This window comes from Pipra filicauda, unplaced genomic scaffold (assembly GCF_003945595.2).
Source record: "Pipra filicauda isolate LSUMZ 115617 unplaced genomic scaffold, ASM394559v2 scaffold334_size1588553_pilon, whole genome shotgun sequence".
Taxonomy (NCBI): Eukaryota; Metazoa; Chordata; class Aves; order Passeriformes; family Pipridae; genus Pipra; species Pipra filicauda.
In genome coordinates, this window is record NW_024104459.1 from 996,754 (window position 1) to 1,009,574 (window position 12,821).

The 12,821-nt window shown below is 36.5% G+C and overlaps 1 protein-coding gene across 4 annotated transcripts in view; it reads right to left on the reverse strand.

Moving 5' to 3' along the window:
• The window catches only part of ANO4 (anoctamin 4), a 166,633-nt gene that overhangs the window by 94,668 nt on the left and 59,144 nt on the right, over nucleotides 1-12,821 (reverse strand). For 2 of the 4 annotated variants that reach the window (XM_027739169.2, XM_027739166.2), the window contains exon 3: nucleotides 3,126-3,236. The exons of the other annotated variants lie outside the window; for them this stretch is intronic. In XM_027739169.2, coding sequence (XP_027594970.1) covers nucleotides 3,126-3,236 — 111 coding nt within the window. The remainder of the gene's footprint in view (nucleotides 1-3,125; nucleotides 3,237-12,821) is intronic. 4 annotated transcript variants of the gene reach the window in all.

Consider the following 12,821-nt stretch of genomic DNA (forward strand, 5'->3'; position numbering starts at 1 on the left):
GAACTACATATTCTGAAAGCTGAATGCTGAGAAATTCCGAGCAAGAGTCCATGCACAATCTCAATGGGTATACATGCCACTTCAGACCAAAAGGCTGATATACCTCAGGGCTCAAAGACAAGATATCTCCTTTAACTTTCTGAAAATGGATGCTGAAACTGAAGTCCCTAAAAATAAGAACTTTCATAAAAAAATGGGACCTGAACATATTACTGTGTAGCAAGATGGAAAAATGCTGAGAGATCATGTTTCTGTTCATTAATTGTCATTTTATTACCAAATGTCACATCAAACCACAGAGTATACTCTAGCTTTGGATAATACGAGGTGAAAATCAGTATTCCAGAAACTGTTCTTTGGAAGCTTTTAGTTGTATCAGTAACACTGAAAAGTGAATTTCCTTAAAAATTTTTACTGGGAATGTCTATAATAAGTATAGAGGAATTCCATATGTTAATGGCAGTAGAAAAAATGATTGCAGTAATATTGGAGAATATCCACTAATAAAAATATTAAGTAAAAAATAGCTGCTTTGCAGAGACTTACAAAGCAGAAAAGTTCAAGTATAAAAAAACCAAGAACCTTTCTGCATCTTATTGTACAGTATGTTATGTTTTTACAGCACCTGTGTTGATTTATTGACAAAAATATTTTCCAGCACTCAATAAAGCTGCGGATAGAATTTGCCAATTTTTCCTTAAAGGAGACCATCCTAGAGATACCACACAGTACAGAACTGTTTATCATGTTAAATGTTAAATTCAGTAACTACACATCAGTGTTGGTTTCCAGCTCTCCAGAGCCCCACTGTACCAGGGAGGCACCTTCTGCCCGGGGTTGGGACTGCCCCAGTGCCACTCAGCTGTGCTGGGGCTGCGGCCTTGGTACAGGTTGTGAGTAGGCATCAACAGGGAATTCTGGTTCCAGTCTGACAGAGTTGCATGCAGAACCTCGACAGCACTGCAGTCTAGTTTTCAAGTTTGGTTTAGATCAGATCCATCATCCTGTTTTGTAATCCCCTAATCTACAGTGTGTTGCCTATAGCTACTTTCAGATTAGTAATTATTTTTTCTAGACTGTTTCTGATACACTACAGATAATTTCTAATATCATGTGGTTGAAAAGAAACTGTTTTACATAAGAACTACCAGAAATCTTTAGAAAAATGTTTCTGAACTACTGTACTGAAATGCAGCATTTAGCCGAAATACAATAGAAGTGACTTTTAAGTCTTTCATAATAGGAATGTAATTGCATAAAAGTGAATAATGAGATGGTAAATCTCTATCTTCAGTTGCAGTCTAAGAGACTCAGTAGGGTAAAAGAAAAAAACAGAGTAGCTTGAGATCAAAATGTTTTCAGTAATTAAACTAAAAAAAAAAAAATTCTGTTGGATGATCACTCTTGGCAGTCTACCAAACAGAAAGATATGCCAACTAGCTGACACAAGGCACCCTCTGAATAGGGAAATGCTCAGGAATCTTATGTTAGCAAGAAAAAGCATGTGGTCTTTAAAAGCATCATTAGCCTCTTCTAAATTATCATTCAATGCTAACAAATGTGAATAAAAGTAACATTGACTGTTCAGAGCAACTGACATAGACATGTTTATCCTAATTATATGATATTCACAACAGACTGCAGGTGACAAGACACTGCCCTGGACACATAACAAGCCCCTGCAAAGTGGGTTGTTCAGTCACAGAAACTCTTTTGTTTTTGCTGAAGGAAACGTAGCTGAAGGACATAGAGATTAACTTCCCAACAGCACCTGTGTCTGGTCTGGATAAAGAAAAAACACCATCTCCAAGGCTGTAAAAGCTGCATCCTTCTTAAATGGCTTGTAAATAATCCATAAATCAAAACTTTAATTCTTAAAACACTCCCAACTTGAACTGCTTATCCATATTTAGCTATCATCTATTCAGCTTCTGAAAGAATATATAGTGCTTTTTCAGGCTCTCCAGTCTGCATCCTAACTGCCCCCAGCCTGTGTCTGGGCTGTACTGGTGTGGAGAAGAACGGAAAAAGCAAAACCTCATATTAAGATTTCCTGATGGGAAAAGCATTTTAAGTTACAAGATACGAAGTTCATCCCAAACCTGTAGCATAAGTAATAAGTTGGTTCAATTTCAAATTATTACCCTTACCATCATACTAACTCAAGTGTTTTCCTTCCACCCCCAAACAATCAAATCAAATCAAATTAGAAACCACCAATCTGATTCTACCACTGTGTGGTTCCTTATTCATATGGCAAAAATCAAGCAGAATTCAGGATTTTAGACATTCTTCTTCATCTTTTATCACTCTAAAGTGGAAGTTGCTGTTTCTCACCTTAGAAAATTGCTGCACCAAACACCGAGTTTAAAACAAACCTGGAAAATAAGGAAACCAGGAAGCCATGCCATGCATTTTGATTCTTGCCTTGCATAGAAGTTTTCAAACCGTTAGAGAAAATTCTCACTGAAATTCCAGATTCTTTTGGATTCCAGAATTGCATCAATTCTGGATAGGGGGAGTATCTTCCGCTGTTATTAACAGTAGTACTTCTTCTACCACAAGCCTTGAGATCATTCTGAAGTTGGAGTTAAGAAGGGTGAATCAATTAATTCTTAGTCCACAGCCCATTACATGTAAAAAGAGGTCATTTTATGCAGCATCTAAGACATGTCAACCTTCACTTGTTGTGACAAGCTCATGACTTCTGCTCCTAAAAATTAACAACTGCAAAAATGTAAATACACCCCAACACTTTGGAACAACTGGAACTTCAAATACATGGCTGCAGCATTTGCTCAACATTATTAGTTTACACTGCCACTTAGAAGTGTAAAGAATGGATTAAAGTAACAGGAATTTTACAATTCCTGATTATGTCTGCATAAAAAATATATACTGCTGGAATCCTTAGACACATAATAATTCAAATCTTACTATTACTTCTCTGACAGTAAAAGATTTCTTATTGGCCTTCAATAACCTGTTGAACTTTCTCAGAGATTTTAGTCATACATACTTATTATTCAGTTCATCACTTTGTAGGTTCCTTCAGCTATAACTTCAGTGCATCTCAATTGAACCTTCTAGCATAAACACAATTTTACATCCAAGGAATAACTTACTTTCTTGTATTGCATTAAGAATTTCTGAAAAGTCCACATCTGTCTTCTGTATGTCTGGTTTTATCCATATTTGCGTTTCCAGTTGGTTAACCTGCAAATCCTCTCTTCCTTCTGAAGAAATTGAAGACATTGATGGGGTTTATGACAGCACAGTAGAAAATGCAGCTAAGAGGGTTTCAGGTGAGGAAGCACACACATTGAATGAAGATATTTCCATTTTTTCTCCTAAGCAGAACCAAATTTTCTTCAAACCAAGTAGTTTCAGATAGAACATGGACTGATTTAAAGCTAAACAACATTCTCTGCTATCAGCAATGATGCAGAGTCATAACTAGCAAGTCCCTTGGTCCCTTGTTCGAGTGACCATATGTCACCATGCCATGAGCATCACCTCTACAAAGCTAACTCCCAAATGTGAAAACAGACAAAAGGCGTTCTTACAAATGACACAGGAACAACCAGACTAAAATAAAACACACTAACACACAAAAGATGAATTAAGATGCAAGACAGGAAAAAACCATTCGGACAAAAAGAGCATGGACAGCATGCTTCAGCAACAGGTCACCATAAGTTCTCACATGCCAACCTGATGGCATGACATAATCTAGGAAGAAGTCCAGCACTGCAGTGCATTTCAAAGGCATTCACACTTGTATGTAATGCTTGCTGTCTAAAAGCACTGCAGAATAAAAACATATTCTAGTGGGTCACGGTGTGCAAATCTATTTGCACACATAAATAGACACAAAATTTGCCCATTTCAGTGCTCTTTCAACATGAGGAAAGAAAGCAGCAAGTTTTGAAAACAGACTCCATGCAGAGAAAGGTGGCTGCCTATCAAGAGTAGATAGGAAAAGGCACTGGGCAAATGGGCTTAAGATGCTGTTTACAGGGTATTTGGATACAGGTAGAGAGACAGAGGGAGCTACTGGGAATACATCTGGTTTTTAAAGAGTAGCAGGAAAACCTTTCACAAAGGCATCTGTTAGAGATCGTGCTCTTGAGCAACTAATGCACAGAGTTAGCAGAGAGCTGCAGTGGTCAGGAAGATGTATCTGGGAAAAGACTTCACAACAAAAAGGCCAAGGTGGAAGAACAAACCTTCAGGTCATTTAGATCATTACTGTGCTTCACTAGATGCTATCACTCATACTTTTGATAGAGTCATTTTCCTTTTATTTACAGTTGCCTACAGCAAGATGGTCTTATTTTGAATTCCCTCCTAGCCCATTGTATCTTCCCCTTCTCCTTGCCAAATAACTACCTCACTACTGCCTTGACAAGAGCTATGAATTATATTCCTGGGCACAAAATTACTCAAACCTCTTTTAAAGGCCCTTCTTCACTTTTTGGAAATACAGGACTCAAAATGGGTACACTTGAGCCACTTTTCCTTTTTTATTTTTCTGTTCTTTAAGTATTATAAATTCAAATTGTCTCATGCTTTCTTCAGTGTATTCTTTTGTTTCACAGCAAAGACCCGCTACTAACGTAAGAGACAACTCCCCTTGTAGATTCCTGAAAAGCCATCTGTCATAGCAGCAGCAGGAGTCAGCATTTAATGATGTAGAACAAAGAGAATTTCTTAAGTGAGACAACTGATTATTCATACAATAGCAGCCTAGGGAAATTTGCTGATGGCCTCAGAGATGAGAGGCTAGGATCTGCCCCAGAAGACAATTCTAAGGACCAAGGAAAAATACTCCAGCTGCTGAAAAATACATAAAAACAATAGGACAGATGTAGAAAACTAATCAATGGACAGAAATTCAGTTAAGCACCTTTGCAAGTGATATCATTCTGTTTCTTAAATATTCAGCTACCACTTTTAACATATACCATTACATATTTGTATCCTCAAATCCAACAGACTTTCTTCTGCATTTCAACCCTAGTTAGAGCAAATTAATGACAATACTGACAAATATAAAATGCCCTTTCTTCCCCCAAACCCTTCATCCTTGTTACACTCAAATCACTGCTCCTCAGGACAGATGAAGGTAGCAGGATCACTGCAGCATATCCAGCAGATATGAACTAATTGGGCCATGGTGAAAGAAGTGGCAATCAGTCAGCTATTGAGGTCCAAAAGTGCTGATATCTGATGGACTATCTATCCACAAGCCTGCTAATAAAATTAAAGTGTTGAAGAATGCACAAAGACAATTTCAAAGCCACTTTTTAGTTAATGAAAAATACTGTCTAGGAAGTGATCAGAAAATGACCAGCCTAAACTTGACTGCTGTTCAGACTATGAAATCAAGACAATTTTGCTACATTAAAATTTCCTCTACTGTATTTGATTCTCTCGCAGTATAGGGAGGTTTCAGTAGTCCATAGAAATTACAGTGTTCTATGCTTGTCTGATTCACAGTAGCCTTAATATCTAGCCTCATTGCAAAAGTATCAGATCAACAACAGCATCCAGTCTGATTTTACTCAGAATTGTAGGCATACTCTTCTACTAATCATCTGTGGTATAACACATGGCTAATCACAAACTTTCCTTCATCAACACAAGGGAAAAAGAAATTTGTCTACCAACAACATATCTTTTAAGTAAGGAATTGCAGGAATGCTTTCTTCTACCATGATCTTCATTGTGTCAGTAAACAGACTTGGATTAGGGCACATATGCTTCTACTCTCCTGTGAGTGAACACACAAAAACATAGCTATCAAAGATCATTATCACATGTGTTCAAACACTTGTCCACGTTTGAAAAATCTAACTACTTGTGAATGATAAATCCCTTAGTTACCATCTACCTTTAACAATATCATGAACCATTAGTAGGCAATTCATAAAAGGCAGGAGAAGAAAATATTTCTGGAGTAAAAACTTTATTGCAAAAAACTTGCCAGTTCTCAAGTCAGTTACAAATTGGAACTGTAGAACGGAGGCAATATTTATATATGATTGTGTAAAAATAGTCTTTCTCGAATTTTAAATTTGTCTTTGAGAAAACCTCACAAGCAGCAAGAATCCTGCCCCTAATACTGGTGCAGTTGGTCTTTCTTATACAGCCCTGCAACCTGCTATAATCACCAAAACCCACTAAGAAGAAATAGAGCACTTTGTCATTAAAATGCATGGACTAGTCTTGGACTGTTCACACAGGATGCCTACCCAAAAGAGGTTGTTTTCAGCAACTGGACTTAAGAAGAGTCTCCTTCACAGGCAGCAGGAGAGCATCTGAATAGCAAGGGTCATAATTTTCAGGCGTTCTGGCAGCACAAAAGGCCTTGAAAGTATGTGTAGTTTTGATGACCCTAAATTATCTTTCAGTCTCATCAAAGTGCAAGCTACCTTTTTATACCATTGGTTTAAAAGATGCTTGATTCCTTTTATGCGTTAGGTGCATTCCTAAAACAAGGTATAAATAAAGTACCAAACTGTAGTAAAATCTTTTTTTTTCTATTTTAAGTACCTTGACTGTAATCAGTAACGAAGAAGACCTCCATTGGGCCTCTGAAGCACAACATGGTACAAAACTGCATTCCCAAAGGATATAACCAGCAAATATTGTGCCTCTGTGGAGTTATCCAGCATGCAGAGAACACATCTGCTTTTCTGAGACATTCACCCACTCATGGCACAGGGACAGTCAGCCTGCTGCATGACTTAAAGGGGTTCTCCTCAGAGAAAAAGAACTGATCAAAAATGATACCACCTTTTTGATTTGTTGCTGCCCTTACGTGTGGTGTAAGATGTGATGTTGAGTATTATACAACTCTTTTGGGCTTTTCTTGGCACCACAGTACATTGCAGTGTTTGGAATTTCTAGTGCGTTCTTCAGAACCCTGGAAGCAGTTACCTGTATCATATCTACTCTCTCAAGGAGTAAGCCCCCCTCATAATTTTTTGTTTGTTTTTGGTCTTGGTTTTGTTTTTGGTTTTTTTATTGGTTATTGTTTTTAGTTGTTTAGTTGGTTTTGATTTTTCGTTTGTGGGTTTTTTTGGTTTATTTTTTTGTTTTGTTGGGTTTTGGTTTCGTTTGGTTTTTGTTTGTTCGGGGATTTTTAATTATAAAAAAGGTCTGGCTTAATTTTGAGATATGAGAATCAACCAGCAGGCTTGGTGTTAGGAAGGAGGTCTTGAAATGCCCGGGACCGATGCAAATCTTTCGTGGAAATTAATAACACTATGCAGCCCTATTACAGTCAAATCCCTTTTCTGATTTTAAAAGCATCTCTGCCAAAGTAGAAGCTAGTTTGTTCCATCTTTTGACAGTCTTCCTGCAAGAATCTTTCTTTGGAATACATGAAACATATTTAACATTAGAAATAGAGTCTTACATAATACTAACTGCCTTTAAGCAAGAAATGTAGAGCCAAGAAAAAACCACATTTTTCAGTCAAGCATTACAGGAATATAATAGCTGATTATTCGAAGTCTCTCTCGTTGTTTCTTGAATTATAAGCTATTTTTTAAATTAAACTTTCTCAGAAACATTGCATAATTTTATATATGTTCTATTTTCATCATAGAGTGGTCAAGAATCTTCTTAGTTATTTTAAGACAGCTACAGTACACTGGTCTTAGAACATTATAACTTTGCCCTGGGATCAGTGTGTTTACTGCTAAGTTGGTTCCTATTTTTTCCCCTTGAAAGAAATTCTCTGATGGTAGAAAGATCAAGAACATCCACAGAGAGCAGCATTTTGCACCCTTTGCAAGGTGACTACATATTGTAAACTAACAACATCCAGGAGCATTGAAATCTGAGGGTGAACTATACTGAATTTAAAGTAACCATACATAATCGATTGCAAGAGTGACTGAAAGATTGTTTTATAACAGCAAACAGGAGACTGATCAAAGCAGGAAGGAAAAGAAATAAGTCTTTCAAAAGACTAGAGTTTAAAAACACGTAGTCCCCAGAGAAGCAGAGCACCATCAAAGCCACCACTTAAAATTATTAATATTTTTGAAGCCCCTGATTGAGGACATGCTCAGGTCCCTCCTAGGTAGGCTCAGTACATGTGGGTGTCACATGCAGCACAAATTGATACAGAGGGATGTGATTTCTGCCTACATCAAATATATTTAAATTAAACAAGACAGATAGCGTTGAAAAACAGTGCTTTTTATGCTACCTTTTTTTTTTTGGTTGTTAGCATGCTGTTGTAAAACTCTTCTCCCAGCTGCTAGAATGAACATTCTAGGAGACTTTATACCTTAGGATCAGGAATTTTCAAAGAAGTGACTTTTGTCCTAGAAAAGTAAAGGGGTGGATTAAATGGGCTGAATGACTAAGCAAAATGATAGAAGATTTCAAGCTCCGCATCATCTGCTTGCTAGTTCAGCTCCTGATTTCAAAGTACTACCTAATGACCATGTGGTGACCTGTCGCTCAGCCCAGTGACAAAAGGTCCTCATTGTAATTGAGACAAACTTCTTCTCATTAGAAGCAAGCACCAATAGTCAGGAGAATGAACTGTCTCTGTGTTCAGCAGGAAGGTATTTTCAGATCACGCTTGAAGTACCAACACAGGAGAAATTTTGTTTGGTGCATTGAACTTGCATTGTTTTGAATGCAGACAGTAGAGAAAGAGAAAATTTAAATATGCAGGCTGGTTTCTTTGACATTAATGTCCCTTCTGCATAGGGATATTTCTTGTAAATATGTTTTTTTATATACATACATATGAAAATTAGCTTAGTGAGAGAAATACTAAACTTTTTGAAATCTGCTTGCTTTTTCTATGCTTCATTCCACATGAGAGAAAGTTCTATATATATCCAGCAGAAAGCTTATTGAAACAGATTGTTCTGCTAATAATGTTAGACAAGATAACAGCATTACTGCCAGTGAGAATTCAAATTTCCAGGTGAATTTATATCAGCCATTCCCACACCACGCATGAATTTGCTGCCAAGAAATACTTGCATGATAGAGCTTTCTGGCAGAATTAGTTGCAGGATTTTATTCTTTTGATCTGAGAGAGATGCATGCCACGTGTCCTGCCAGTCATCAAAGAAAAGAAAATGGGATTTAACCAACAAGTCACATCTAACTAACACATATCTTCTAAAGACTATTTACAACCAATTGGGAATGCTGACAAACATATGCACACTTTGTGATGAGAAAAGGATATGTTTTGCACAGTAAATTATCGTTGTTGAAAGACTCAGTTCTAGCTTTCTTGATAATTCAAAGTTCATTAACTTATGACTAAGCTTATTAAGCACACATTTCCTTTTTTCCTTTAATTTTAGTTACCACAGTTTAAAGAACCATGTATTTTTACTTACTCCCAAGTCAATTGTTCTGTTGGCCAACACCACTAGCTTGTCTTTCCTATTTGCAAGCTTAGTAAATACTGTCATCAATAAAAATGTTACAGTTTGATAACTAATTAAAAAAAGAGGACCCAAAATAAAGAAAAAACATGGCAAGTAGAACATGCCTTCCTTTAAAATTTGTAATCTATCAGAGACTACTTGTCACAAAAGGCAACAGAGTGCAAAAAAAGTTTCTTATGTAATTCCAATGAGCCCAGGAGACCTTCACCATAATGCCAGAAAGGAGTCCTTTCAGGCACATAAAATTCTTTCAAGTATCGTGAATATACCTATATCATTTAATGTAGCAAGGAATGTCCATTCCAAAATGTACAGTTCTTTGCCTTTGAAGGGGATCTTTTTTGAACAGTAAACTCTTGAAAGCAGAATATTTTTATGTGTTTCCTGGAGTGAAGACTCTTTACATGGTAAGTAAATTTTAGAAATAAATTATTTCAAAGACAACCATTACTGTTGGTTGTTAAGATTGTCTACAGAACTAAGTTGTACAAGTGATATAAATTACTATCTAAATTAATATATATAAACTTTCATATAATCTTTGAAATGCAATAGGGTTTTACCAGAAACAGAGAGAAAGAAAATCTTGCTGGGGAACCTCTGAATCCCTGTTATTACAAAACAGGTAACAACTATTAGGAAACATTGCAAGTACAGAATAACTAAGAAGATTCCAGAGTTTCACACAATGAAAGAATTCACTTTACTGCTGCTTTGTCTTATTAAATAAGACATTTTTTTCACAGCCAGAAAATTTAGTGACTCCTAGGGAAATTAGGTTTGACAAGTTCTGCAGAATCTGAAAATAAAGGAATTTGTCACCAAGAGAAAGAAGTAAGGTAACATTGTTCTCTTATGGAATAGATTAACTATGGAAAGAGTAGACAGAAACTCAGAAACCGAAGTCTTGCTTATCACACAGCAAAGGTACAATGCCGTCAGATGAGAGTAAAGCTTTTTTTTTTGTCTGCAGATTTGCCTAACCCTGACATTGAGGGAACGGACTGGGACGACAATTTAACCTCCTCTACATTTGTTCAGTACTTTGTTCTACTGTTCTTACAGACAACCTAAATGATGATTACCATTGCTTTCAAAACGAGCCTTCTGTGTGTACCACAGACATATTGATTCTAAACCACTTTCTCATGAGAGTTGTACCAATTCACTGCAGCCAAAGGTCTGCCACAAGCACTTCAAACTCTGTACTTCAGTAGCCTTGTACCTCATTAGCCACAACACACCACAGCTGCTCACATAACTGGAAGATGATAATTGGAGGTTTCTCAAAATCAAAAACGTATTGTCCTTCCCCGCTTTTGGAAGGAATGCATTAATGTCATTACATCTAAACTTACCATCTGATTCCTATACTTGTTTTTGCTTTCCTTCTGTCTAAGAGAAGGTTCTCTCATATGGGTGCATCTGCAAAGGCGTCCAGAGTCTTCACTGTTAATAAACATTGTCTTCCACCTGTTCTCCATTTTCCTCTGTGTTTTGTTTCAGTTACTTGATACTTTTTGATCTGCTTAAAATCAGAGCTCAGAAGCTGTGGTTCTGCTTATGGCTGAGCAGTACTTATTTGCAAGCTTGCACAACGCAACTTTTAAAATCTAATTTATTTTTAAATAAGGTGGAGTACAGACAACTCACGGCTCCCTAGTCGCTCTAACATCCAAATTAATATAAGAAGCCATGAGCCTCAGCCTCCTTACCAGTTACAAATAAAACTGGCAGGGAAGTAAGTTGAAAAGAATGCTGTAACACTAAACAATATCTATCGTTCCTCCTCCTTAGCATGTAGCTACCTATGAACTTCATTCAAAGGAAACATCTGTCAATCGAATAGAATTTATGATAGATAATAAAAGGTGTCATTCTGGAAAGAAGAAAGGTGGTGAAAGGTAACAAAGCGCTGTGAAGAAAACAGCAGTAGTATGCTATTAAAGGGAAAAAATACACTCAACCATCATTTTATCAAGGATCTTTTCTTTCCATGGTTCTAGCCTCTCTGACTGATAAGAATTAGAAATGTCATTTTAAGTCCTCAAAATACCTTACTGTAAAATCTATTATGCTAGACTGCCTTCATGTTTGGGGTATTTGTTAACTGGAGAAAGGAAATTTCAGACTGAATATAATGTACACTACTCCAACAGTGAGACCTACTTGATTGTGATAACAGCACTCAAATAGAAGGAAAAACCCAATTTGTATGAACTATTTAAAATTAGACTGAACAAAAACCTATGAATGTACTACATGCAATAGTAGGAGGATAGCTTAGAAAACACTGGTGTAAGATCTGGTACCTGTCATTAATATACATAAGGACATTTACCTTCTAAAATATAAAAATCTTTATGATATCAGATAAAATATTGCCATTGGACAACTAGTGTATTTAACTAATTATGAAGCTATAGCTGTTAATTTGTGACTGAGTTAGAATGAAAAATATATGATTTTCAGTTTAAATTGGAATTTTCTATTAGGAGTGTTATTCATTACTCTTGCTGCCTGTCCATAATCTTTCTTAGACTCTACTTGCATATAGCTCAAATGGTTGCAATTTAACCCAGACACAGTGCTCTTATAGAGAATTAAAAAGTTAGACACAAATCATAAGAAGGTTATTTCATTCCAGATGAAACAGTGGCACTGTAAGTTAGTTAAGAGAAGACTCCTGGCATACAAAACACTCATAAAAATCTGCAGCCTTTAAAGCTGTGGGTACTATTAACTCCTCTTAACTTCAGTGAGGCTCATTAATCTAAATGCCTCCCTGAACCAAGCCGCCAAGTATGTTCTCAGTAGATCATAGATGCTGTTATTGTCTAAAGACCAGAATATGAGAGATAAAACTAATCTCATACACTGAAAGCTAATTTCTCAAAGAATCATCATCTAAATGACGGTCACTGATAAGCTCCATTTTAAGAAACCTCTGGGGTCTACCTAGAAAGGGATCTTTTTCTCAAGCAGAAGTCAGTATATGCTGCTTGTACATTATTTAGTAGTAAAGCACAGGCCATGCTTATCAATACGTAGATGTAGAATGTGTAGCATCTTAAAGAGAACATTGTTATTGTGCATATTCAAGATACTTTTTCTGACAAACTGTGATGCAGGGTTTTTTTGTCAATCTCTTACCATGCTGCAGACACGATTATATATCTATAGCAACAACAAAATTTCTTTAGTAGTAATTTCTGTACTTCAAAGAAAATAACAGAAGCTGAAAGAACAGGACAAACAAGTGAACAGAAGAACTGAAATAAACAAAGCATATGGTTATGAGTCACTGTAAATTCTTAATTAATCTGTGTTGACAAAGATATGGTGACTAAATAGTATGGGTGCATAAGACTCATGGCAGTA